The 27300-nt window shown below is 38.4% G+C and overlaps 1 protein-coding gene across 9 annotated transcripts in view; it reads left to right on the top strand.

Moving 5' to 3' along the window:
* NSD3 (nuclear receptor binding SET domain protein 3) overlaps positions 1-27300 on the top strand; it is a 112950-nt gene that overhangs the window by 27174 nt on the left and 58476 nt on the right. For 8 of the 9 annotated variants that reach the window (XM_054656651.2, XM_001170799.7, XM_003311673.6 and 5 more), the window contains exons 2-6: positions 7617-8335; positions 17257-17328; positions 18401-18563; positions 23983-24137; positions 25676-26191. In XM_054656651.2, the coding sequence (XP_054512626.1) occupies positions 7661-8335; positions 17257-17328; positions 18401-18563; positions 23983-24137; positions 25676-26191 (1581 nt within the window). In that variant the 5' untranslated portion in view covers positions 7617-7660. The remainder of the gene's footprint in view (positions 1-7616; positions 8336-17256; positions 17329-18400; positions 18564-23982; positions 24138-25675; positions 26192-27300) is intronic. The other variant, XM_054656650.2, reaches the window with a different exon arrangement.

The following is a 27300-nucleotide window of genomic DNA, read 5'->3' as shown; positions in this document are numbered from 1 at the left end:
GGGTGTTCTGTGAAGTAAAATAATATAACAAATGTAAAACGTTTAGAATAGTGTTGACACTAAGCTCTCAAATGTTAGCCATTAATATTATTGCTTTAAAAATAAATTGAACACATTATCTTTATCAGGGATTTATTAAGGACAGAGGTTTAAGAATTTCTGATGGCCTGTACCAAGTAATTTGAAAAGCAATGTGTGAAGAACACCTTACTTCCACATCCTACTTGTTTCTCATGGCCTAAATGCCTCCTTGCCCAGCATTTTTCTTCTCCTTAGATGTCTGTTATAATTGTAGTAGTAACACAATTCAATTCTTAGTCATCTTCTGTTTCACATTGTTTGCTACTATTTTATGTGTCTTACTCACAAAATCTTACATTATCTTGCTAAAGAGATTGAAAGTACCTTTAGGTCAGTGATTTTTTTTTTTTTTTAACTTTTTAGCAGTTCTGTGTGCCCAGCATTGCAATGAATGATAATAATAGCCAACAAGTGGCCAGGCTCTAACTGTATGCCAGGCACTGTCTTAAGTGCTGTTCATGGATTAACTCTTAATTCTTACGGCAGCCCTGTACAAGGTACACAATTGCAGGTATCCACAATTTCTTGCTAAGGAAACTGAGGATTAGAGATGCTGAATAAGTTGCCTGAAGTCACACAGCCAGCAGGACTTGAAGTATGCTTTTGAACTTAGTTTGATTCTGAACCTGCACTCTCAAGCACAGTGCTCAGTAGAGCCCCCTAATCTAGTAAGGTCTTAACCATTTTATCAGTTGGTGTGTCTGCTGTGTGAAGGCTGGCCGCCAGACTCCGCTGCCCATAAAAATCACTATGTAAAGAAATTTACATGTAGTCCCAAAATATCTGTTTTTATGAACTACCAAAACTGCTTTCTTGATTGCATTGTTGTATTATTTGGAGGCATAATATGAAGAAGTATGGCCCTCTTCATGCTTACGGTTTCTAGAAAATATAACAATGTGGCCCCTTTAGCTTGTTTGCTTAGAACATGGCACCAGAATTTAATGGAGGCTTATACCACTTTAGGTACCTGTAGCTTTTTATTTTTAGTACTTCTTCCAAACACTAGCCAAATCATTTGTTTTTTTTTCCCCGAACTTTTCAGTTTAAAAATTTTCAAACCTTTAGAAAAGTTAAAAGAATATTACATTCAACACCTAGATTCGCCAGTTGTTAAAATTTTGTCTCATTTGCTTTACTCTAGGTATATGTACCTTTTTTAAAATCCTCAACCATTTGAAAGTTGTAGATACCATGACACTTTATCTCTTTATCACGTATTTCAGCATAGCTCTCCTAAGAATGAGAACATTCTCGTATATAAACAGAATAGCATTATCAGAACCTTGAAATTAATAGCTCCATTGTTTAAAGCCAGTTCATATTTTAAAATTCTTTAGTTGTCTCCACAATATCTGTTTAATCTTTGTGTTTGTGTGTATTTAAATCCAGGATTTAATCAAAGTTCATACATTGTATTAGGTTGATAAATCTTGTCTCTTTTAATCTAGAATAGTCTTTCCACCTTTCATTTGTTTTAGACATTAGCCTCTTTGAAGAGCCCAGGCCAGTTGACTGGGAGAATATCCCCCATTTTGGATTTGTCTGATTATTTCCTCACTTTAGATTCGGTCTAAGCACTGGGAAGAATACTTCAAAGGAAGAAAATGCGAGATTTGCTAAATGACTGGTTTTATGGCTTAACAAAGAGGGAAGAATCAATCACCTGTGAGCCTGAGATTTCTAGTCTGGGAAGCTAGAAAAGTGGTGGAAGCAATGACAGACTGGGGTAGTCTGAAAGGGACATTGCACTAGGGAAAGGACAGTGCATTCAGTTTTGGACTAATGACCTTTAGCGTTTAGTGTAGTTGTCCTTAAGTAGTTGGTTATTCTCTGGCGGTAGGATGTTGTAAAAAAGAGCACAGGATTAGAAATCAGGTGACTGATTATTTTTCAAGCTTTATCACTAATTAGCTTTGTGGTCTTGGAAAGTCAGTATTTGAAGTGTTCTATGTAGTTACCTAAAAAATGAAGTTAATGCACACCTTGCCCTGTCAGTCTGACAGAGTTGTTTTGAGGATCAAATACAAATGTATATGAAAACACTCTGTGATACAAATGTATATGTGTTCACTCCGTGGACTCCTGTGTAATTATAAGAAGGTAATGTTATTTTCTTAGTTCAGACTAAAATGAAATATTTGGAGTTAGGGCTAGAGAAGACAGGAAAAGGGGAAAATATAAAACTTTTTGTGTTTGAAACTCAATCAAAAGCATCAGAAATCTCAGTCTCTAGATACATATGCCTGAAAAACCCTGAAGACTATAATTTGGGAGGTGAATCTGGAAGCTGATCTTGTATACAACAGTTACAAGAACCAAAAACACAGGTTGCATCTTGTTAGATGTCATTATTTGACTTGCCTTCAAGTTGGAAGTATAAATGAGAACTTTTGAATTCTGCCTGTGTAGTTGGTCCATGCTTTTTAACAGAATTTTTAAACATTTCCTTCTTATGTCTGTTGCTGTGAGCTATACATTTTTGCCAAAAGTTAAATTAAGGTAATGTTTCAGTTGTTAAACATTGTCAGTAAATATGGTATGCTAATCAAGAGCACAGACCCTGGAACTGCGGTTTTTTTGCAGTGAGCCAAGATCGTGCCACTGCACTCCAGCCTGGGTGAATCTTGGGTTGAATCTTAGCCATGTGCACTTGAGCAAGTCATTTAACTTCTCTGTGCCTCTATTTCCCTACGTATAATAGGAGATAATAGCTACATGAATGTTGTTGGGAGGATTAAACGTAGTACTTATGTCAAGCACTTAGAATGGTGCCTGGCATATGCAAAGTGCTATGTAAGTGTTAATGGTGGTTATTAGAATATTTGTGATTTTGGTAGTGACGAAGGAATAAAGTACCTGAACAAAAGAATTCTTTTCCCAGAACTGATAGCTGAGGGAAACAGAAGTGATACAGTAGTAAAAATCATGGACATCAGGAGCTCGAGATCAGCCTGGGCAACATAGTGAAACTCCATCTCTACAAAAAATACAAAAAATTAGCCAGGTGTGGCGCATGCCTGTAGTCCCAGCTACTTGGGAGCCTGAGGTGAGAGAATCATCTGAACCCAGGAAGTCAAGGCTGCAGTGAGCTGTGATTGTGTGTTTCTGTACTCCAGCCTGGGCAACAGAGTGAGACCCTATCTCAAAACAAACAAACAAACAAACAAAAACAACATGGACTTCAGAGTCAGACATGCCTAGATCCACATTCAAGTTCTCCCACTTTGTGGTTTAAGCAGGCCACCTAGCCCCTCTGAAGCTCACTTTCTTTTACCTATGAACCAGAAATCACAATCCCTATCTTGCAGAGTTGTGATTATTAAATGAGCTGATGTGTAAAGTGCCTGACACTGAGGTGACACTAAGAAAATGAGAGCACTCTGGATCCCTCCCACCCCCCCACCAATGTAAAGCAATACATACAGTTCAATTTCTTGTGTGCAGTCTTATTCATTTGTGTGTAATTTTAGGACTTCCAAAATCATTTCCATTTGCTAACAGCAGAACAAACAGTGGCTGTATAATTGGATACACCTTGAAAAGTGTATTGTCAGCTTTGTTTCCCTCTTCCATTTGCTGTTTGGGGTTATTTGTTTTATTATTACAGCAGATCCTGCTGGAACCAAGATGGTAGACACTGTTAATCAGTCTATTAATCTATTAATAATAGGCATTGTTAATGATTCTGTTATTAACAGAGTCGAACTGGAATGTAGCCTCAGGATCCTTTTTTTTTTTAATTATACTTTAAGTTTTAGGGTACATGTGCACAATGTGCAGGTTTGTTACGTATGTATACATGTGCCATGTTGGTGTGCTGCACCCATTAACTCTTCATTTAACATTAGGTATATCTCCTAATGCTATCCCTCCCCTCCCCCCACCCCACAACAGGCCCCGGTGTGTGATGTTCCCCTTCCTGTGTCCATGTGTTCTCATTGTTCAATTCCCGCCTATGAGTGAGAACCTGTGGTGTTTGGTTTTTTGTCCTTGTGATAGTTTGCTGAGAATGATGGTTTCCAGCTTCGTCCATGTCCCTACAAAGGACATGAACTCATCATTTTTTATGGCTGCATAGTATTTTTTTTTTTTTTTTTGAGACGGAGTCTCACTCTGTTGCCCAGGCTGGAATGCAATGGTGCGATCTCTGCTCACTGCAATCTCTGCCTCCTGGGTTCAAACAATTCTCCTGCCTCAGCCTCCCGAGTAGCTGGGATTACAGGCACTTGCCAGCATGTCCAGCTAATTTTTGTATTTTTAGCAGAGATGGGGTTTCACTGTATTGGCCAGGCTGGTCTCAAACTCCTGACCTCGTGATCCACCCACCTCGGCCTCCCAAAGTGCTGGGATTACAGATGTGAGCCACGGCGCCCGGCCTCAGGATCCTTCTTCACAGTATTCCAGGAAGCTACAATCAGTTCATCAGAGTTGATATAGCTGTGAAAACTGGTTTGTCCTTCCTGCTTTAGAACTTTCTAGAAGAGGCCAGGCATGGTGGCTCACACCTGTAATCCCAGCACTTTGGCAGGCTGAGGCGGGCGGATCACGAGGTCAGGAGATCGAGACCATCCTGGCTAACACGGTGAAACCCCGTCTCTACTAAAAAAAAAATACAAAAAAAATAGCTGGGCATGGTGGCGGGCACCTGTAGTCCCAGCTATTCGGGAGGCTGAGGCAGGAGAATGGCGTGAACCTGGAAGGCGGCGCTTGCAGTGGGCTAAGATTGCACCACTGTACTCCAACCTGGGCGACAGAGCAAGACTCCATCTCAAAAAAAAAAAAAAAAGAACTTTCTAGAAGAAATGTTTGTGGGGTTATCAAAATATTATATGGATTGTCCATTAATCTTCTATTCTGTGATGTGCACGTGTCAAACCTTATGACAAGGCAGGGTGGTCTTGTAGCATTTTCTAACAGATACTTATCTATATTGTAACGTTATTACATAATGTAGGCATCTTCGGACACCTACTGGAGGAGGTGCAATAATTGAAAGATTATAATGCAATGATCTAACCAAGAATATGCATCAAAATTACCGGGGATATAGTCTTAAAAAACTTATGCCCAGTACCCCACCCCAGATTTATTCAATTAGAATCTTCAGGAGACAGACCCTGCCACGTACATTTTGTAAAAGTACTCCAGATGCTTCTGCTATATATACCACTTGTTAAAAATAAGTAGATACTGGCAAAAAACTCAAACATATTTACAAGAAAAAAACAACCCCATCAAAAAGTGGGCGAAGGATATGAACAGATACTTCTCAAAAGAAGACATTTATGCAGCCAACAGACACATGAAAAAATGCTCATCGTCACTGGCCATCAGACAAATGCAAATCAAAACTACAATGAGATAGCATCTCACACCAGTTAGAATGACCATCATTAAAAAGTCAGGAAACAACAGGTGCTGGAGAGGGTGTGGAGAAATAGGAACACTTTTACACTGTTGGTGGGACTGCAAACTAGTTCAACCATTGTGGAAGACAGTGTGGCGATTCCTCAGGGATCTAGAACTAGAAATACCATTTGACCCAGGCATCCCATTACTGGGTATATACCCAAAGGAATATAAATGATGCTGCTATAAAGACACATGCACACATATGTTTATTGCGGCACTACTCACAATAGCAAAGACTTGGAACCAACCCGAATGTCCAACAATGATAGACTGGATTAAGAAAATGTGGCACATATACACCATGGAATACTATGCAGCCATAAAAAATGATAAGTTCATGTCCTTTGTAGGGACATGGATGAAGCTGGAAACCACCATTCTCAGCAAACTATTGCAAGGACAAAAAACCAAACACTGTATGTTCTCACTCATAGGTGGGAATTGAACAGTGAGAACACTTGGACACAGGAAGGGGAATGTCACACACTGGGGCCTGTTGTGGGGTGGGGAAAGAGGGGAGGGATAGCATTAGGAGATATACCTAATGTAAATGACGAGTTAATAGGTGCAGCACACCAACATGGCACATGTATGCATATGTAACAAACCTGCACATTGTGCACATGTACTCTAGAACTTAAAGTATAATAAATATATATATATATAAAGAAAGAAATTACAATAAAAAAATAAGTAGATACTGGCAACTATAGAGAAGCACACACTATTGGTATGAGAGTTCATTGACATAGCATAACCTATAGAACAATTTTACAGTATCTCAAAATTTCAAATCTGTCCTATAGAAATATATATGTGCACAAAAACAGAGTTTAGAGAATGTTTCAGGCCAGGCGTGGTGACTCATGCCTATAATCTCAGCACTTTGGGAGGCTGAAGCAGGAGGATTACTTGAGTCCAGGAGTTTGAGACCTACCTGGGCAACATAGCAAGACCCTGTCTCTATTTGAAAAAAAGAGTAAAGAAAAGAAAAGAAAAATAAGTAAAAAATAAACGAGGTTTTCTGCAGACGTATTCATTATATCAAACAATTGTGAGAAACTGATGATCAGTACATAAATGGTTAAATACAAATACCACATTTGTTTACTATGCAACCATTTAAAGAATGAATATGTATGAAAATTGTCTATACATGCTGATGTAGAAGTATATCTAGGATATATTGTTAAGTTAAATAAGCAAGTCACAGAATAAGCCCTATTTTAAAAATTTATATGTAAAAATGTAGAGAAAGATGTGAAAGTATACCCATCAAAGTGTTTATAGTGGTTGTCTTGGCATAGAAGAGTGGGAATAATGAAGTGGGGACAGGAACAGGCCTTTTCACTTTGGTGTTTAAAATATTTGCAGGCCAGGCGTGGTGGCTGACGCCTATAATCCTAGCACTTTGGGAGGCTGAGGCAGGTGGATTGCTTGAGCCCAAGAGTTCAAGACCAGCTTGGGCAACATAGTGAAACCCTGTCTACAAAAAATACAAAAATTAGCTGGGCGTGGTGGTGCATGCCTGAGTCCCAGCTACTGGGGAGGCTGAGATGGGAGGATCACCTGAGCCTGGGAGGTTGAGGCTGTAGTGAGCCATGATTGTACCACTACATTCAAGCCTGGGTGACAGAGTGAGATTCTGTCTCAAAAAAAAAGAAAAAATGCAATAACGTTTTATTATTTTTGTAATAAAAACAACCACTGGACAAAATATGAATGATTTTAAAGGAAGCTCTTATGGAAGCAGATTGATAGGTGTCAGGACACTGCTTATTTTGCAAACACCAGTTTTAACCTGAGACTTATGATCTCTAACTTGGGAAATAAAAAGGAATGTCAAAACTATTTCGTGTGTTGGCGGTGATGATAAAATCTTGTTGCCACAGTTGTTGTGAAAGTAATCAGGAGTTTCAAACAGATAAGCATTGAAGATAAAAGGTATTTGCCCTGTGTCAGAATTATATCAGTTATCTGTTTTAGAAATATTTAATGTCTATGCATATCTGGATATGAAAATTGAGTTCAAAACATTTCAGTTTAATCCTTTTTCAGTTGATTAGCCCCTAGCCTATGAGAATATTAACACCTTCTAATCCCCTCTTTTATAATTTTAGGCCCGATGAGAGAAAGGGAAAGTTAAGGATGCTGGAGCAGAACAATGGATTTCTCTTTCTCTTTCATGCAAGGGATCATGGGAAACACAATTCAGCAACCACCTCAACTCATTGACTCCGCCAACATCCGTCAGGAGGATGCCTTTGATAACAACAGTGACATTGCTGAAGATGGTGGCCAGACACCATATGAAGCTACTTTGCAGCAAGGCTTTCAGTACCCAGCTACAACAGAAGATCTTCCTCAACTCACAAATGGGTATCCATCATCAATCAGTGTGTATGAAACTCAAACCAAATACCAGTCATATAATCAGTATCCTAATGGGTCAGCCAATGGCTTTGGTGCAGTTAGAAACTTTAGCCCCACTGACTATTATCATTCAGAAATTCCAAACACAAGACCACATGAAATTCTGGAAAAACCTTCCCCTCCACAGCCACCACCTCCTCCTTCGGTACCACAAACTGTGATTCCAAAGAAGACTGGCTCACCTGAAATTAAACTAAAAATAACCAAAACTATCCAGAATGGCAGGGAATTGTTTGAGTCTTCCCTTTGTGGAGACCTTTTAAATGAAGTACAGGCAAGTGAGCACACGAAATCAAAGCATGAAAGCAGAAAAGAAAAGAGGAAAAAAAGCAACAAGCATGACTCATCAAGATCTGAAGAGCGCAAGTCACACAAAATCCCCAAATTAGAACCAGAGGAACAAAATGTGAGTTGAAAAGTCGTTTTGAAAAATTTTGTTATATTTCACATTTACTGGAAGTTCAAGAGATCTTTTTGGTTTTTATCTCTTTAAATATGAATCTTTCTGATAACTTCTTTAATCACTAGCAACGTGCTCGGAATATTATAATAGGTGCTGAGTATTTGTTGAATATATGAATGGACATGATTAGTTAAGAAATATTTTTAAAACATGTAAAACGAATCTTTCTGCTTATGTTTCTTTGTCCTGATGACCTCGGTTATTTTTATTTGCTTACAATAGACTGTTGGTTTTTGAAAATCAAGAGGAAAGGCAAAGAGAAGATAGCTAATTATATTGGGTTTTCATTATTTTAGACCAACTTTTTCCAGTAGAGCTTAGATTTAACACTCATTGCTAATGTTTGCTACAAAATAACCTGAAATAATAGAAATCTTTTTATTAAAATCAGAGTTAGTATTAATAAATATTGATTAAAACTTCAGGTGAGTTTTTATAAAAGTCATCCTTTATAGGTAACTTAAGATATATGCTGCTGAATTTTTTAATATCTGAGATTTCAGCGTGAATTTGCTTAGCAATAATATAATAAGTATGTAACAAATAATTCTAGCTTAAATGAAGAGTTCATAATATAAATTGCAAATGTTTTCTAAACTTTGACTTGGGAAAACTATATTTATTTTTATGACAGCTATCTGCTTTTATATGTGTTATGCCTGAATAAGTTAATTTATTTTCTGTTCAAAGAAATGTTTACTTCTTACCTATTCATCTTTTCCTTGGTAGCTGGCTTCTATTACTTCATACAACTCACATGTGATGTTTTTCTGGAGTAAAGGTCACAATGCTTCTAGACTCTCACAAGTCCCAGTGTGACATTTCAACATGTTTTCTCATTTTTTATAGTTTTCTTATTTATTCATTAACAAATGTTGGTGAAATGCTCCTCCTACTGTGTGCTAAGCAATGATCTAAGACTTAAAGGTATGACAATGAATGAAAAGTAGAGATGCCTGCTCTCAGGATGCTTATATTCTAGTGAGGGGAGCCAGAAAATACACACACATATACATATATATATACACATATATACATATATACAATATATATTTATATATACATATATGCATATACATATACTATATATACTATATACATGTATATATACATATATACATATACTATATACTATATATGTATATATACATATATAGTCTTCATAGCATCTAAAGCTAACTTATGTACACACATATACATATGCATATATACATAATACATAGGTATGTATATACATATATGTATATATACATATATACATACATATGCATACATATATGTATATATGTGTACATAAGTTCTCATAGCTTTAGATGCTATGAAGACAATAAAACTGGGTAATGAGATAAAGAGTAATCAGTGATGTTTCTAGTAGTCATTTTGCAATGAGATTCTAAAACCAGTTCTGTCTCTGTTAGATGTCTGCTATACCTAGTTCTTTATATCACCTAAACCTTCAGTTAACTATTGTAGCTCAGGATTAGAATGTTTAGATTTTATTTTATTTTATTGTTTTTGAGACGGAGTTTCACTCTTATTGCCCATGCTGGAGTGCAGTGGTGCAATCTTGGCTCACCGCAACCTCTGCCTCCAGGGTTCAAGCAATTCTCCTGCCTCAGCCTCCCGAGTAGCTGGGACTACAGGCATACCACCACGCCTGGCTAATTTTTTTTTTTTTTTCAAGTAGAGACAGGGTCATGTTAGTCAGGCTGGTCTCGAATTCCCGACCTCAGGTGATCCACCTGCCTCGGCCTCTCAAAGTGCCGGGATTACAGGCATGAGCCACTGCACCTGGCCCAGATGTTTAGATTTTAATTTAAGGGTTTTAATTCATTTTCCCTTTTATTGAATCATGATGAGCAAAATTTACTATTTGATTGTTTAGGATCTTACAGTAGCTTGGGATAAAGGAATATCAATTTGACCAAAAGTATAGCTGGAGAAAGTGGCATTGACTGCCTGGAATATTACTAGGAGCATTGCTTGAAAGTCGAGTCTTGGGGGGAAATCCAGGTTTTTTTCTTGTTCGTTCTCTCTCTCTCTCCCTCTCTCCCTCTCTCCCTGTCTCCTTCTCTCCCTCTTCCTCTCCCTCCCTCTCCCTGCTCCCCTCTCTGCCCCATTCCTCCCCCTTTCCATCCTACCCCCTCGTCCCTTCCCCCTTCCATTCCTTCCTTCTTCTCTCCCTTCTTCTCTGCCTCTCTCCTCTCTCTCTCTCCCTCTCTCTCTCACCCCTTCTTTCTTCCCTTCCTTCAAAGAAGTAAAGAGGTAAGTTCTTGTTAATTGAATTTTGATTAATTGGAACTGTATCACACACGGGGGCAGTTGTAGAAGTTGTAGTCCATTCTGACCACAGACCTTCAAAGCCAGAGCTCCCACAGCTCTTGCCGATCGTTAATGTCATGCTTTTGCTAAGCTAGAGATGTGTATAAATTAATGTTTCACAACTGCATATATTTTTAAATTAGATTTCCTTAACTTGAACAACATCTACAGTGCTTCCTTCAGGACAGTTGTTTTAAGTGTTTTAATAGTCAATACCCTATGCCTACTGGTTGTCCATAGGGGTCCCAGCCCTTGGTGTTTAGCATTGTAGAGAACTGAGAAGTGAAAAGGAAGCCCAAAGAAGCGTCCACTGACTTCACTGGACAGCTTCCCTCCCCCAGATGCCTCAGGGAAACATAATGAAAAATGTATTCCTGGAGAAAAAGTCTGATTTAAATCTCCTGGAGCTGGATTTGCTTTTATATAGATTTTTTCTTTTACTTTACTTTGTTGTTGTTGTTCCTTAAAAGCTCACTCATAGGTTCATAGGTTCTTTTTTGAGCAAACAAAATCTCATATAGTTGAGTTCCATGTTTAAGTCCGGGCATGGTGGCTCAATCTGTAATACCAGCCCTTTGGGAGGCCGAGGTGGGTGGATCACTTAAGGTCAGGAGTTCAAGACCAGCCTGGCCAACATGGTGAAACCCCATCTCTATTAAAAATATTTAAAAATTAGCCGGGCGTGGTGGTGGGTACCTGTAATCCCAACTATTCGGGAGGCTGAGGCACAGGAATTGCTTGAACCTGGGAGGTGGAGATTGCAGTGAGCCAAGATCATGCCACTGCACTGCAGCCTGGGTGACAGAATGAGACTCTGTCTGAAAAACAAACAAATAAAAAAACACAACACCTTAAGATTTCACCTGCTACTTTTTTTCTTAGTACTTGATGTGTAAGTATTTCCCCCTAATTCTAAGCTGTTTGGCCTTCTGAAGAGTGGCTGTTATTTGGAACAACCTAAGTATATCTTCTCAGCAATGAAAATGTGTCCAAACATCTAGGCAGCAGGAGACCTGAGATCACTACTGAAATTGTATATTTTAAAAATCTGCATGAGCTGTTTTTCCTCCCACCAAATCAGAAACATGTGGCTGTGTTTCTGCATGTCTTCCTCCTTGGCAGGTGGAATGCCTCAGGCATGTGAGCGTAGGCCCTATTATTCATACAGTCACTGGTCTCCTATCAGCACTTCAGTGGGCTAATCCACTAAGGCAGGGTCTCATTAACCCTTAGTTTGCCATATCCCCTTATAAAAAGCAGAGTGGCTGGATCAGTCCCGTGAACACTAAGGTAGCAGGTTTGGTTCTCTAGCCTCAGAGTATTAGGCCTTAAAATTCTTAGAAACTCTTTATATGCAAAATGTTCTTTATTGTACACATTTTTTATTTGATTTTATGTGTTTATTTTTGAGACAGAATCTCACTCTGTTGCCCAGGGTGGAGTGCAGTGGTGCAATCTCGGCTTACTGCAACCTCTGCCTCCAGGATTCAAGCGATTATCCTGCCTCAGCCTCCTCAGTAGCTGGGATTACAGGTGTGTGCCACCACGCCTGGCTAGTTTTTGTATTTTTAGTAGAGATGGGGTTTCGTTATGTTGGCCAGGCTGGTCGTGAACCCCTGACCTTAGGGTGATCCACCCACCTTGGCCTCCCAAACTGCTTGGATTACAGGTGTGAGCCACTGCACCTGGCCCACATTTTTTATTTTTAAGGTTACAAACTTAAGTCATTCAGAAAGTAAAATAAAAATGCACAATTTATTACCTTTAAAATTTTCTTTCCAACTTTAATGTTGACATCAGTTTTTTGTTCTTTTAGGGACTATGATTTTACTCTATGTTTTTGAAATTTATATAAGTAATATTATTAAGGCTTTGAAATTCTGACAGATTTGATGTGTATTACTAATCTTTTTTTTTTTGAGGCAGAGTCTCTGTCACCCAGGCTGGAGTACAGTGGCACGATCTCGGCTCACTGCAACCTCTTGCCTCCCGGGTTCAAGTGATTCCTATGCCTCAGCCCCCCAGGTAGCTGGAATTACAGGTGTGCGTCACCACACTCAGCTAATTTTTTTGTGTATTTTTAGTAGAGACGGGGTTTCGCCATGTTGGCCAGGCTGATCTTGAACTCCTGACCTCAAGTGATCCACCCACCTCAGCCTCCCAAAGTTCTGGGATTATAGGCGTGAGCCACGGCACCTGGCCTGTAGTATACTCATCTTAATGAATGTCTTGGGTTTTAATAAAAGTAATAGGCTGAAGGCCGTGGTGGCTCACGGCAGCTCATGGCTGTAATCCCAGCACTTTGGGAGGCCAAGGCGGGCGGATCACAAGGTCAAGAGATCGAGACCTCCTGGCCAACGTGGTGAAACCCCATCTCTACTAAAAATACAACCGGGCGTGGTGGCGCGTGCCTGTAATCCCAGCTACTTGGGAGGCTGAGGCAGGAGAATCGCTTGAACCTGGGAGGCAGAGGTTGTAGTGAGCCGAGATCATGCCACTGTACTCCAGCCTGGCAACAGAGCAAGACTCTGTCTCCAAAAAAAAAAAAAAAAAAAAAAAAGTACTAGGCTAAAATTTGTAAAGGAATATTTAGGATAATGTAATTTATTTTAGCTACTCTTAACATAATTTTTAGGTGTTCTTATGTGGAGTCAATTAAAAATGTAAAAAAGTGGTATATACCCACAAAATCATAATTTTAAAATTAAGATGAATTGAACATTAAGGAGAGCTAACTCACTGTCATCTTTTTCTCTGATGTTTTCTCTTTCTGACAAAGCAGTGGAATCAGTACCCAAAGAGGGTATCTCTGTCCCTACTTAATTTTAATGTCTTAAACTTGTCTCTGTCTCTGAATGCCTACCAGGTATATCTGTTTTGCTCACGCACATTTTATAATAGATACTCCCTCTCTATTATTGCAGTATCCTTACTTGAATTCTTTTTCTTCTCTTACTTATATAGTCTTGAAAGCTTAGAATAAATCCTCTTGGGCATCCTTCGCTCCCTAGCCACTTATTTCTTTTAAAATGACTGTGTAAAAAACTTTAATTCTTTGAAAGTGATTTTTATGGTGTTTCAAACCAGCCTGAAGGAAACACCAACAATCTGGAACAAATCAAAAAATTAAAAAAGATAAGACATTTGAATTATAAGATTTGGAAGGAAGTCCTTTTTTTTTTTGTTTTTTTGGAGACAGGGTCTCACTCTGTCACCCAGGCTGGAGTGCAGTGACGTGATCATAGCTCACACAGCCTCAAACTCCTGGGCTCAAACAATCCTCCCACCTTAGCCTCCCGAGTAGCTGGGAGTATATAGGTACACATCACTACGCCTGGCTCTTTTTTTGTAGAGATGGGGTCTCGCCATGTTGCCCAAGCTGTTCTTCAGTTCCTAGGCTCAAGTGATCCACCTGCCCCAGCCTCTCAAAGTCCTGGGATTATAGGTGTGAACCACTGTGCACAGCTGGTACCGTTTTTAACCTCAGGTATCTCACACATGCTACTCCTTCCTCCTGGAATGTTCTTTCCTCCATGTTTACTAAGCTAATTCTTCGTCCTTTGATTCTTAGATTGTAATTTCTTTTCTTTTTTTTTTTTTTTGAGACGGAGTCTCGCTCTGTCACCCAGGTTACAGTCCAGTGGTGTAATCTCAGCTCAGTGCAACCTCTGCCTCCCAGGTTCAAGCAATTCTTCTGCCTTAGCCTCCCAAGTAGCTGGGATTATAGGCACCCACCACCGTGCCTGGCTAATTTTTCTATTTTTAGTAGAGACAGGGTTTCACCATCTTGGCAAGGCTGGTCTCGAACTCCTGACCACGTGATTTACCCACCTTGGCCTCCCAAAGTGCTGGGATTACAGGTGTGAGCCACTGTGCCTGGCAGATTGTAATTTATTTTCTTAGAGAGGCTTTTCCTGACCTTCATATCTGAAAATACATATACACTTACACACTATTATTTATCTTTCTCTTCCTAGCACTTACTTTTTTTGTTTGTTGTTGTTGTTTTAAGAGACGGGGTTTCGCTCCATCACCCAGGCTGGAGTGCAGTCATAGCCCATTGAAGCCTTGAACTCTGAGGCATAAGCGGTTCTCCTGCCTCAGCCCCTCAGAGTAGTTGGGACTACAGGCATTTGTTGTTTTTAGGTACTGGGTCTCACTGTGTTGCCCAGGCTGGTCTTGAACTCTTGGCCTCAAGAGATCATTCCACCTTGGCCTCCCAAAGTACTGACAGGTGTGAGCCACACCATGCCGAGCCATAGCACTTACTTTTTAACTGGATGTTTGTGTTTCTGTTTTTTAATGTCAGTCTCTCCTGCCCAACTGTAAACTCCTTGGGGTCAGGAATCACATCTGTTTGTTTCACTATTATATATAGCCTATATAGCTTCTAGAACTGGGCCTGGAACGTCCTAGGCACTGCGAAGTGAATGATTGATACTTGGGTTTGGGGACATTAGTCTGGCTTATAGAACATATCATTTTCCTAAAACTTAAAAATCTTTTTAGGCCAGGTGCGGTGGCTCACACCTGTAATTCCAGCACTTTGGGAGGCCAAGGCAAGTGGATCACCTGAGGTTAAGAGTTCAAGACCAGCCTGGCCAACATGGCAAAACCCCGTCTCTACTAAAAATACAAAAATTAGCTGGGTGTGGTGGTGCGGGCCTGTATTCCCAGTTTCTCAGGAGGCTAAAGGAGGAGAACCACTTGAACCTGGGAGGCAGAGGTTGCAATGAGCCGAGATGGCGCCACCACACTCCAGCCTAGGCAATAGCAGAGTAAGACTCTGTCTCAAAAAAACAAAAACCTTTTTATACTTTTTTTAATTTAATAAAACTTTGTTTTCACAACAGTGTCTTTAAATGTTTTGAAATAATAGAATGAGAATTTTAAGTAGCTTTTAGAATTAATCATATTCTTTTAGTGGAGTGAAGACCTACTTTAATGGCTATACCCTCTTTTTAAGCCATCTAAATTAAATTCTGTTCTCTAACAAGTAACATATTTTAAAAATCTTTTAAATTGTAGAAGTAATTTGGTTTTTTTTTACAGAAAAGACGAATAATAAAAAGGTATAGAATATCTTCCTTCACCATTTCCCTCATGTCATTCCCAAAAGATAATTACTGGTATCAATTTTGTTTACATTGTACCAAATATTTTCAAGGCATGTATAAATTACATATTTTTAAATAAAAAATTGGAAGATATTGGTAGACATGCAGATTACTAACATGAAATAATACTGTAGTTACCATTCCTCTGCTTAGATTTTCTTGTTTTGGATATTTCTATAGAATAAATTTCTACAATGTGATTGCTAGATGGAAGAGTGTACATATCTTGAATTTTGATATCTACTTCCAAATTGCCTCCCTAAAGGGTTTTAGAAACTTCTTTCTTTCTTTTTTTTTTTTTTTTTTTGAGACGGAGTCTTGCTCTGTCACCAGGCTGGAGTGCAGTGGCATGATCTCGGCTCACTGCAACCCCCACCTCCCAGGTTCAAGCAATCCTCTTGCCCCAGCCTCCTGAGTAGCTTGGACTACAGGCGCACACCACCACACCCAGCTAATTTTTAGTGTTTTTAGTAGAGACGGGGTTTCACCACGTTGGCCAGGATGGTCTCAATTTCTTGATCTCGTGATCCGCCTGCCTCAGCCTCCCAAAGTGCTAGGATTACAGGCGTGAGCCGCCATGCCCAGCCCATCTAGTTTATGTTTAATACTTAGCTCTTATAAGTAGCAATGGTATGCATATCTTCATACTTATCCATATTTTTTACATCTCTCAGTGCTTTTCAAATATACATTCTTAGAAGTAGATTTGCAAGGTCAGAGTCTGAAAATTTAATGTTTTTCATATATACAACCAAATTGCTCTCAGAAAAGTTTCAAGTTACATCTTACTAGTAATCTTAGAGTGCCCATTTTTTCTAGAATCTGAGCATTAAAAAGAAAATTACCAGTTTATTTAGAAATTAAGTGGTTTTTTTGTTGTTGTTGTTGTTTTTGAGACGGAGTCTCACTCTGTCGCCCAGACTGGAGTGCAGTGGCACAATCTCGGCTCACTGCAACCTCAGCCTCCTGGGTTCAAGTGATTCTCCTGCCTCAGCCTCCCAAGTAGCTGGGACTACAGGCATGCGCCACCATGCCCGGCTATTTTTTTAATTTTTAGTAGAGACGGGGTTTCACCATGCTGGCCAAGCTGGTCTTGAACTCCTGACCTTGTGATCCGCCTGCCTTAGCCTCCCAAAGTGCTGGGATTACAGGCATGAGCTACTGCACCCGGCCTAGAAATTAAGTTTTAAAAGTAACAAAATAAGAAAAAGGAGATAAAGCTATGATATGGGGTGGAAAATGAATGTTGAGACAGCATTAGGTATTGAGTAAGTTGTATTCTTACTCCTTACATTGTTCAGTTAATAAATGCCCTTTATTCTCTTTATTTAGTTTTCTTTGATTCTTTTTATGTATGTCACTGTTTTTTGTTTGTTTGTTTATTTAATGCCATTTTATTCTACTTACCTATACCTTTTCACCTAGAGACCAAATGAGAGGGTTGACACTGTATCAGAAAAACCAAGGGAAGAACCAGTACTAAAAGAGGAAGCCCCAGTAAGTTGTTTTACTGAATACTGTCTAACCAAATATGGTGGAAGAAGGTGAAACACAGTGATTGAATTGCAACACAATTGTATTGGTACTACGCTTCTTAATTTCAGAAATTATATTGAAATAAGTCTTGGAGCTGGTTTGATAGGTGGATATTTTCAGTGAATTATTTTCCTTTTCAAAACTATGACCTGTTTTTTTTTTCAATTGATCATGTGTATTTTTTTTTTTTTTTTTTTTTTTGAGACGGAGTCTCGCTCTGTTGCCCAGGCTGGAGTGCAGTGGCGCGATCTCGACTCACTGCAACCTCTGCCTCCTGGGTTCAAGCGATTGTCCTGCCTCAGCTTGCCGAATAGCTGGGATGACAGGCACGTGCCACCATACCCAGCTAATTTTTGTATTTTTAGTAGAGACGGGGTTTCACTGTGTTGGCCAGGCTGGTCTCGATCTCCTGACCTTGTGATCTGCCCTCCTCACCCTCCCAAAGTGCTGGGATTACAGGCGTGAGCCACTGCGCCTGGCCGATCATGTGTATTCTTAACATGCCTTGTTAATAATTTGGCAACAGAAACCATCAATCCTATCTTCAGTATTTGGGGTGGGGCTTATTAATATTTTTCCTCCTTCCCTTTTGCTAGTTTTAGATAGGAGGCATCAGAGAAAAGTATAATTGAAGATAAATTTACATTGTTAGCACTTTTAATGTACTTTATACATAGTTTCTTTTTTTGAATTTCTGATGTTTTTTGACCCTTTCCTGTATCAAAGTATAATTGAAGATAAAATTACATTGTTAGCATTTTTAATGTACTTTATACCTCGTTTCTTTTTTTGAATTTCTGATGTTTTTTGACCCTTTCCTGTATCAAAGTATAATTGAAGATAAAATTACATTGTTAGCATTTTTAATATACTTTATACCTAGTTTCTTTTTTTGAATTTCTGATGTTTTTTGACCCTTTCCTGTATCAAAGTATAACTGAAGATAAAATTACATTGTTAGCATTTTTAATTTACTTTATACATAGTTTCTTTTTTTGAATTTCTGATGAAGTTTTTTGACCCTTTCCTGTAGGTTCAGCCAATACTATCTTCTGTTCCAACAACGGAAGTGTCCACTGGTGTTAAGTTTCAGGTTGGCGATCTTGTGTGGTCCAAGGTGGGAACCTATCCTTGGTGGCCTTGTATGGTTTCAAGTGATCCCCAGCTTGAGGTTCATACTAAAATTAACACAAGAGGTAAGAAAAGGCATAAACAGATACTAAGTAAAAGGTTGGAAATAAAAGTGACTTTTAAATGTTGTATGTGAATATAAGAATACACACGTAATATATAATCTGATACAAAAATGTGCATATCTGTATCAGTTTTGTGGATTTTTTTTTCTTTTTTTTTTTGAGACGGAGTTTTTGCTCTGTTGCCCAGGCTGGAGTGCAATGGCGCAATCTCAGCTCACTGCAACCTCCGCCTCCTGGGTTCAAGTGATTCTCCTGCCTCGGCCTCTGGAGTAGCTGGGATTACAGGCACCCGCCACAATTCCTGGTTAGTTTTTGTATTTTTAATACAGATGAGGTTTCACCATGTTACCCAGGATGGTCTTGAACTCTCGAACTCAAGGGATGCACCTGCCTCGGCCTCCCAAAGTGGTAGGATTACAGGCGTGAGCCACTGCGCCCGGCCTCTGTATCAGTTTTTAAAACCAGTGAAATACTGATAGTCATTTTAAATTGCAGAGTGCTTCTATGGCTAATGCAGTCCTTGTTTCCCTTATGATACCCTACATTTGCTTATAATTTGCTTACACTTGCTTTTTTTAAAGACCTTAATCTGACTGAAAATATGACCTCATATTTCCTAAAGAAAGCATATGGACAAGCGATCAGATGTTTTATATGAACTTAATAAGCATTTGCGCCAAGCCTTCTTTGAACATTTTTATTTCCTCGTTGACTGCTATGGATAGTAATTTTTTACCCAGACAAGCACTTTTCATCCTGGCAAATTTTGCAGGATGCTTTTTTTCCCTCTACACTCCATTCTTGAATCGGTAAATTTACTGGGGCATCCTTGTAAATTTGATATGACATGTAGCCTGAAGGTTGCTATATAATATAGAATCCTACCTTAGGAATGTTAATAAAAATTAAGAAAAACAATTCTAACTTTTCTCTACTCCTTTTCTGGGATTTGACCAAAGAATGATGTGGAGTAGATTGCTGAGATTCTAGCATTTGAAATGAACTTGCTTAGTAGCCAAAGAAAGGTTTGAGCTTGGAACTTACTTCTGGGTGTTAACTTTGTGAATTGACTCTTGTCATGTGTAGAGTTCTTCATTGTCTGTGACAAGTTTGTACCTGTTTCTTTTTCTTTTACTTTAAACCATCTGTCTTGGTCCTTGTTCACTCTTCTGAAGGGAAAAAGTATCTCTTTATGTCTGGCAAGGCACATTTGTGATAGGATCAGCCATATCTGTGATTCTTGTGCTGCATAACCAAGAATCTCTCCCAGTATAGAAGGCCATCTGGCTCGACCATTTTTCGTCTTGTCAAGGTGACCTGCTGATTAAAGGTTAGGAGACGGGATGTGTCAGCGAGGCAGAAGTGAAAAACCAACATTGTTGGGTGTCTGCTTTAGTGCAAGGTCCTGTGTTCAGTAGTTCTCTTATATATTTTCTTATCCAATCCTCATAGCAGCAACACAATGAAGTAGGTACTTTTATTATCCCATATTTTAAATAGGTAAACAGAATCTCAAAGAAATCTTAATTTCATAACCTCTCCTCCTAAACACTGCCTTATATTACAGGGAAAGCAGTTAAATTCACCTAGTCATCATTTACAGAGGTTGGAGGAGGCAGTCTTATTATAGTTCCTTCATTTATATAAGAAGGGTATTGGACTAGTCATCTCTGAAGTACCCTACCCCTCTAATAATCTATGGTTATATGAGTGGGAAAAGAAAAGACAAGGATTTTCCAAGAAGACCATGCTTTCTTAAATAAAACAATTCATGTCCACATCTAGGCCTCCAGAACTCTCTAAGAAGTTACATCATGTCAGAACTCTGGATCTTCACTTCTGTCCCCTGAGGAAAGCATACTGTTGAGATTATATAAAGAGTTTCATATTCAATTACTTTATGAAAACCTGCAGATTTCAGCTTTTTTCAAGATACAAATGAAAGCACAATTTATGTCTCATCTGTATTTCAAAGGAAGTATTTACATTTAGTTTTATTAATTAACCTAATCTCAGCTGGGCAAGGTGCCTCATGCCTGTAATCCCAGCACTTTGGGAGGCCAAGGTGGGTGGATCACCTGAGGTTAGGAGTTCAAGACCAGCCTGGCCAATATGGTGAAACCCCATATCTACTGAAAATACAAAAATTAGCCAGGCGTTTTGGCGCACGCCTCTAAGGTCTCACTCAGGTGACTGAGACAAGAGAATCACTTGAACCCAGGAGGTGGAGGTGGAGGTTGCAGTGAGCCGAGATCCACCACTTCACTCCAGTCTGGGTGACAGAGTGAGACTTGGTCTCAAAAAAAAAAAAAAAAAAAAAAAAAAAAAAAAAAAAATTCTAGCCTGGTACCCCCAGGCAGTTTCCTACTTTAGTGCTAGAAAAACCGATTTTGTTTATATTACTACCAGAAGTCTGAAATTTTAGGTTAAGAAATGCATATATTTTAACCTATATATTTTAATAAAAATTTAAATTATTTTTCTATAGTAGTTTTAAAAACTTTATTGAAATATAATTCTCATATCATAAAATTCACCTGTTTTTTTTTTTTGTTTGTTTGTTTTTGAGATGGATTGTTGCCCAGGCTGTAGTGCAGTAGCACGATCTCAGCTCACTGCAACCTCCGCCTTCCAGGTTCAAGCGATTCTCCTGCTTCAGCCTCCCAAGTAGCTGAGATTACAGGCACCCACCACCACGCCGGCTAATTTTTTTTTTTTTGTATTTTTAGTAGAGACGGGGTTTCACTATGTTGCCCAGGCTGGTCTCAAACTCCTGACCTTGTGATCTGCCCGCCTCGGCCTCCCAAAGTGCTGGGATTAAAGGCGTAACCCACTGCTCCTGGCCAATTCACCCTTTTAAAATGTACAATTCATTGATTTAAAAATCTGTACATTCACAGAGTTGTGCAACCATCACCACAATCTATTTTAGAACATGTTCATCAACCCCCAAAAATCCTGTATCCATTAGCAGTCACCCTCATTTCTACCCGCTAAGCAGCCAGTAACTACTTTCTGTCTCTGTAGACTTACCTATTCATCTGGCTTCATTCACTTACCATAATGTTTTTGAGGTTCATCCATGTTTTAACATGGTATCAGTGCTTTATTCCTTTTTATTGCCAAATAATATTCCATTTATGGCTATATAGTATAGTTTTAAATGCAGTAGTTTTCTGACAGTTTTTCTGAAAACCAAAAAAACACAGCCTAAAAATTCTGTTAATTATGTTCTACGCATGATGCCTATTAAGCATTTTATGCTGATCATTATTTTTTTAATAGCACATATACTGCATGTATACATGGGAGATACCCAGAGAAATGAGTGAATCTCCTGTGTTGCTTTCTATCTAAGCAACTTTGTAAAATTTATCTTAATCATATATAGTAATCACTGGTTTCCATATTGTTATTAGTCAGTATTTTTATTAGATTCTTAGCACTGGAAAATGTACTTAACAGTTTTTCACACATAAAGATGTAATAATTATTTGTAAGAGCATGTTGAAAGATGTTTGGATCACAATTCTATTTTAAGTTGTATTTTATTATTTAGGACTCATTAAAAATTTAGCTCTTCAGTCAGAGACAGATGTGCTTGTTTCTTGACTTTTCAGGTCTGTAGCTTCTTATTTCAGTCTTATTTCATAGTTTTCCAGGTGTCAGGAAACAAAGTGCTAACAAATAGGCAAAATGTTTGTCTTGTTTCCTCTCTAGTAAGTGATTTAATGGGAGAAGAAGTTGAAAATACAGATTAAAATGAAATTGTGTTATCTATAAATTTCGGCTTTTATGTTAAGTCCTTTGGGATATCTGTTTATATCTGAAGAAATAACTCTGATGTTTGGAAACATTATATACTATGTTTTTTTAATCTGAATACCTGTACCCACTACCCTGTCCTTGAAATTCACTTATTAGTTTAGGTTATATTTCTATTTTTCCCCCCAAAATCCCTTTGGATTTCAGATAAATCTTCTTTGACTAATTATAATTAGATTTGTGCTTGGGTCTTTATTCTCAGATGAGATGATAGGAAAATCTGAGTCCACTGTTGCCTTTTTCTTCCTAGTTACTTTGGGTTCTCTGAAAAGATCAGTTCCTGCATTTCTCCATTGATCTAATACTTTTTCTCTAGAACAGTATTTTTCAGACTATTTTTGGCAAAAGATCAGTTTTTTTTTACTTTTTTCAAATGTCTAGTCTACTATGTACTAATACCTCTGTAAAATACAACCAAACTTAATTATTTAAAAAAAAAGAATGCCCTTCCCCTGAAAAAACACCTAGTGCAAGATTCTTGATCATGTGTCTAGATATCATAACAATGTCAAATTGCTGTCAGAGCTTCTCAATGCTTACTCAACTTCTGTACTTAACTTTTGTCCCAGACTGGCTTGTTTGTCAAACCAATTTCAGAGTAGCATTGCCCTTAATCAGCAATTCTCAGATGTTGTGGTCCCAGGACCCCTTTTACTCCTAAAACTTGAGGACTCAAAAAGGCTTTTGTTTATGTGGGTTATATCTAATGTTATTTAAATTTAGAAATTAAAGCTGAGATGCAGGCGCAGTGGCTCACACCTGTAATTCTAACACTTTGGGAGGCTGAGGCAAGAGGATTGCTTGAGCCCAGGAGTTCAAGACCAGCCTGGGCAACATAGCAAGACCCCATCTCAGTTTAAAGAAAAAAAGAAATTAAAGCTGAGAAAATTTCAAAATATTTATTGATTTATTTAAAAATAAGAACCTATCATAGGCTGGGGCCAGTGGCTCATGCCTGTAATCTCAGCACTTTGGGAGGCTGAGGCAGGAGGATCACTTCAGGCCAAGCGTTTGAGACCAGCCTGAGCAACATAGTAAGACTCCCATCTCTACAAAAAAAAGCAACAAAAAAATTTATTAATTAACTGAGCATGGTGGCATATGTCTGTAGTCTTACCTGCTCAAGAGGCTAAGGCACAGGATTGCCTGAGCCCAGGAGTTTGAGGCTGCAGTGAGCTAGGATCATGCCACTGCAGTCCGGCCTGGGCCATAGAGTGAGACCATGTCTCTAACAACAAGAACTCCTTACATGCTATCATTAATTATATTTTTATGAAAAATGACTATTTTGTTAAAAAGTTAATGAGAAGAATGTTATTTTGTTTTGTTTTGTTTTGTTTTGTTTTGTTTTGAGACAAGAGTCTTGCTCTGTCACCCAGGCTGGAGTGCAGTGGTACAATCAATTATTTGTGGTGATTTTTACAGTAGCTATTAGTTCTATAACTGGTGGGTATTGGAACATATCTTTGGACAATCCAAACATACAAGTTTTAGTGGGAGTAATACTGAGGAACCTGGGTTAGATTCCCATTTTTGGCAAAGTAGATGTGAATGCTTATGTTCTGAAATGGTTAATAAGAATTTTTACTTACAGGTGCCCGAGAATATCATGTCCAGTTTTTTAGCAACCAGCCAGAGAGGGCGTGGGTTCATGAAAAACGGGTACGAGAGTATAAAGGTCATAAACAGTATGAAGAATTACTGGCTGAGGCAACCAAACAAGCCAGCAATCACTCTGAGAAACAAAAGGTAACTAACATGTTAATATTATTTACCTAGTATGGTTTTTAAAGAACTTAATAATTTAGAAGAATTTTTCATACTTGAATTCAGATAATTATTAGAATCCTTTTTTTAAACCCCTTTCAGCTGTTTTAATCATAATGGTAAATGACTAGTAAGTTTGTAAGTACACCAATGAGTTTTATATGTCATATAAACGGCGTATAGTACTATTAAAAACTTTAGCTACCTGCTTAATATTGAATTCTATTGTGAGTTTCATTAATGTGCATAAGTGTACCAGATGCTAGTGAAATGTGGATTTTTGCCAGGGATTTTTACTCTTTTTTCTATTTCAGCATGTTTCCATAATTTCTTTTCATTCTTGTTTAACAAAATTGTTTTATGAAAGTAAACTTTTAAAAATATTTAGTGAGTGCCTATTGTGAAACAGGTATGCTTTTAAGCATTTTACATATATTAACTCACTTATTATTCATAACAACCTGTATGAGGTAGATACTATTATTCCCCTTTTTACAGATGAAGAAATTGAGGCACAGAAAGCTTATGTAACTGGTTCAACCGAGATCACACAAGTGATGGAATCAGGAAATATATTTGATGTGGTGGTGGATATTTTAGAATTTTGACATGAACTCTTGGTAATCTGGTTAAGAGTTTAAACTCAACTAATTTTAGTGTGGGTCTCTTATGATTCAGAAATTTGTCATTTTTTACACTTGAAAAACTAAATTTTATCACAGAATTTTGATTAATTTTATGAGACTTACATTTTACAGATTTATATATGAATATTTGACATATACTATCTCATAGTTTTATTAACTAATTTCTGGCTACATCAGTCTAGCCACCTGGATAATTCCTAATTGCTCTGGCCATCTCACACATCTTTATTCAAAGTATTTTTACCCCTCTTGCCAATCCAAAGTCTTCTGATTGGCTCTGGACCTAGAGACCTATGGAAACTATAATTCAGGTCTACCTTTTTTCTCATCCATGCCTGTTCTCCTTTGTCTTGTTAACTTTCATTTGTTCCTTGAGGCTCTGTCCTTTCACTTCATTCTGTCCCTGCATGCATTGTGGTTCAAACTCTGCCAGTAGCTTTGTTGTGATCTCTGTAGCACCCCTGACTTGCCCTCTGCCCTAGATATGGGAGAGAATTGGGAGTTTCAGGGTATCATTTTTAATGTTAGTGTTTTATTAGCCGCTGAAAATAACCATTTCTGTAATCATTGTTCTCTTTTCCCTCATTATCACTAGCTTTTTATGTATATGAGAGGAGAAGGATGTCTCCCTCTTGGGGACCTTGTCCAGCAGAGTGATCAGCAAAGGAAGGATATTAAAGAGAGTAGATCCTCATGTTATCGAATATCTTTTTATCAGAATTATGGAGATAGAACATTCCACTTGTTTGACCAAAGAACCTGAAGATATTTATGTAGACCTGAAAAGATAACAGGATCACATGGGAAATACATATCAATTTTAATGTACCTATTAGAGTAAAGCATGTCTGATAATCTCTATCTTTTTTAAAGATTCGGAAACCCCGACCTCAGAGAGAACGTGCTCAGTGGGATATTGGCATTGCCCATGCAGAGAAAGCATTGAAAATGACTCGAGAAGAAAGAATAGAACAGTATACTTTTATTTACATTGATAAACAGCCTGAAGAGGCTTTATCCCAAGCAAAAAAGAATGTTGCCTCCAAAACCGAAGTTAAAAAAACCCGACGACCAAGATCTGTGCTGAATACTCAGCCAGAACAGACCAATGCAGGGGAGGTGGCCTCCTCACTCTCAAGTACTGAAATTCGGAGACATAGCCAGAGGCGGCACACAAGTGCGGAAGAGGAAGAGCCACCGCCTGTTAAAATAGCCTGGAAAACTGCGGCAGCAAGGAAATCCTTACCAGCTTCCATTACGATGCACAAAGGGAGCCTGGATTTGCAGAAGTGTAACATGTCTCCAGTTGTGAAAATTGAACAAGTGTTTGCTCTTCAGAATGCTACAGGGGATGGGAAATTTATCGATCAATTTGTTTATTCAACAAAGGTACCTCCTTTTTTCGTGGAGTTTTTTGGGGGATGGTATTTTAAAAGTGGTCAACCTTGGCATTTAAAACAATGACCTTGGCATAATTTAAATACCCTTTCTACCCACTGAATTTGAAACATACAGTCATTGTACTCTGTGGGCAAAAAAGACAGGCAAAAAGGCTATGTTTTTCTTCTTTTTTTCCCCCTTCTTTTGTGATTTTCCCATCTGTAGTAGATTAGTCTTGAGCTGTGCAGCCAAAATTGAGCTTAGCTCCCTAAAGTCATGGAAAAAAACTGGGCACTTTGCCTGTTTCTAGTTTGCGTAGTTAGCTTTTCTTAGTTGCAAAGTGTACTTCTTATTAAAATCATTTTTGTCAATTATATGAATTAACCATTGTTATAAAAACCACTGTAATAATTGTACCTGCTGACCTGTTTGGTTCCACCAGCAATTTTGTTAGATTCTTATGGGCTTGGGATATCTAACTGCCTTTCAGAGAATCCCAGAACTGTGTTTGTTCTGTAACAATTAGCTGTGGCAATAACTTGGGTAATGGGGTAAAAACAGCCTCTACAAACTGTGTGCCTTCATCAGTTTGTCCTGGGCCTCCATTTAGGGCACTTACACTTTAGCTTGAAGACTTTAAAACTCTTCCATAATATTGGTAGGTATTTATTCCGTGTACCTCTTCACTACCATCCCATCCCATCCCACTGTGTTGAGTTTGTGATTCTGATTTAGTTGCATTTCATTCATGTGTATTAAAGAATTCTATGCTTATTTTTTCCTAATATAGTCATATGCAGATTAATTAGTTAAACAGGGGAATGCTTAATTAGTAATACATCTTCCTAGAGAAATGTCAAGGGTGCTATTTTAACCTGGTCTGCCCATAGGTTCAGCTGACTTCAGTTAAGGCCAAGCTACCTGCAAAAACTTGAATTGCAGTCCCCACTTGGTTCTCTTGATAGCAAATGAATATTTTTCATCTTTCAAATAGCAAATGAGTATGTTGCATCTTTTTTGAGTACAAATTGGCTTTATTCTTGGAGCTAGTTTTACTGCTTCTGATGCACAAGTCAAACTTTGTCACTACCACCCCAAAGAATGCTATTTAAAGGAAA

The sequence above is a fragment of the Pan troglodytes genome, chromosome 7 (assembly GCF_028858775.2).
Source record: "Pan troglodytes isolate AG18354 chromosome 7, NHGRI_mPanTro3-v2.0_pri, whole genome shotgun sequence".
Taxonomy (NCBI): domain Eukaryota; kingdom Metazoa; phylum Chordata; class Mammalia; order Primates; family Hominidae; genus Pan; species Pan troglodytes.
The sequence above is the reverse complement of the archived record's forward strand: the minus strand, read 5'-3'. Positions and strand labels throughout refer to the sequence as shown.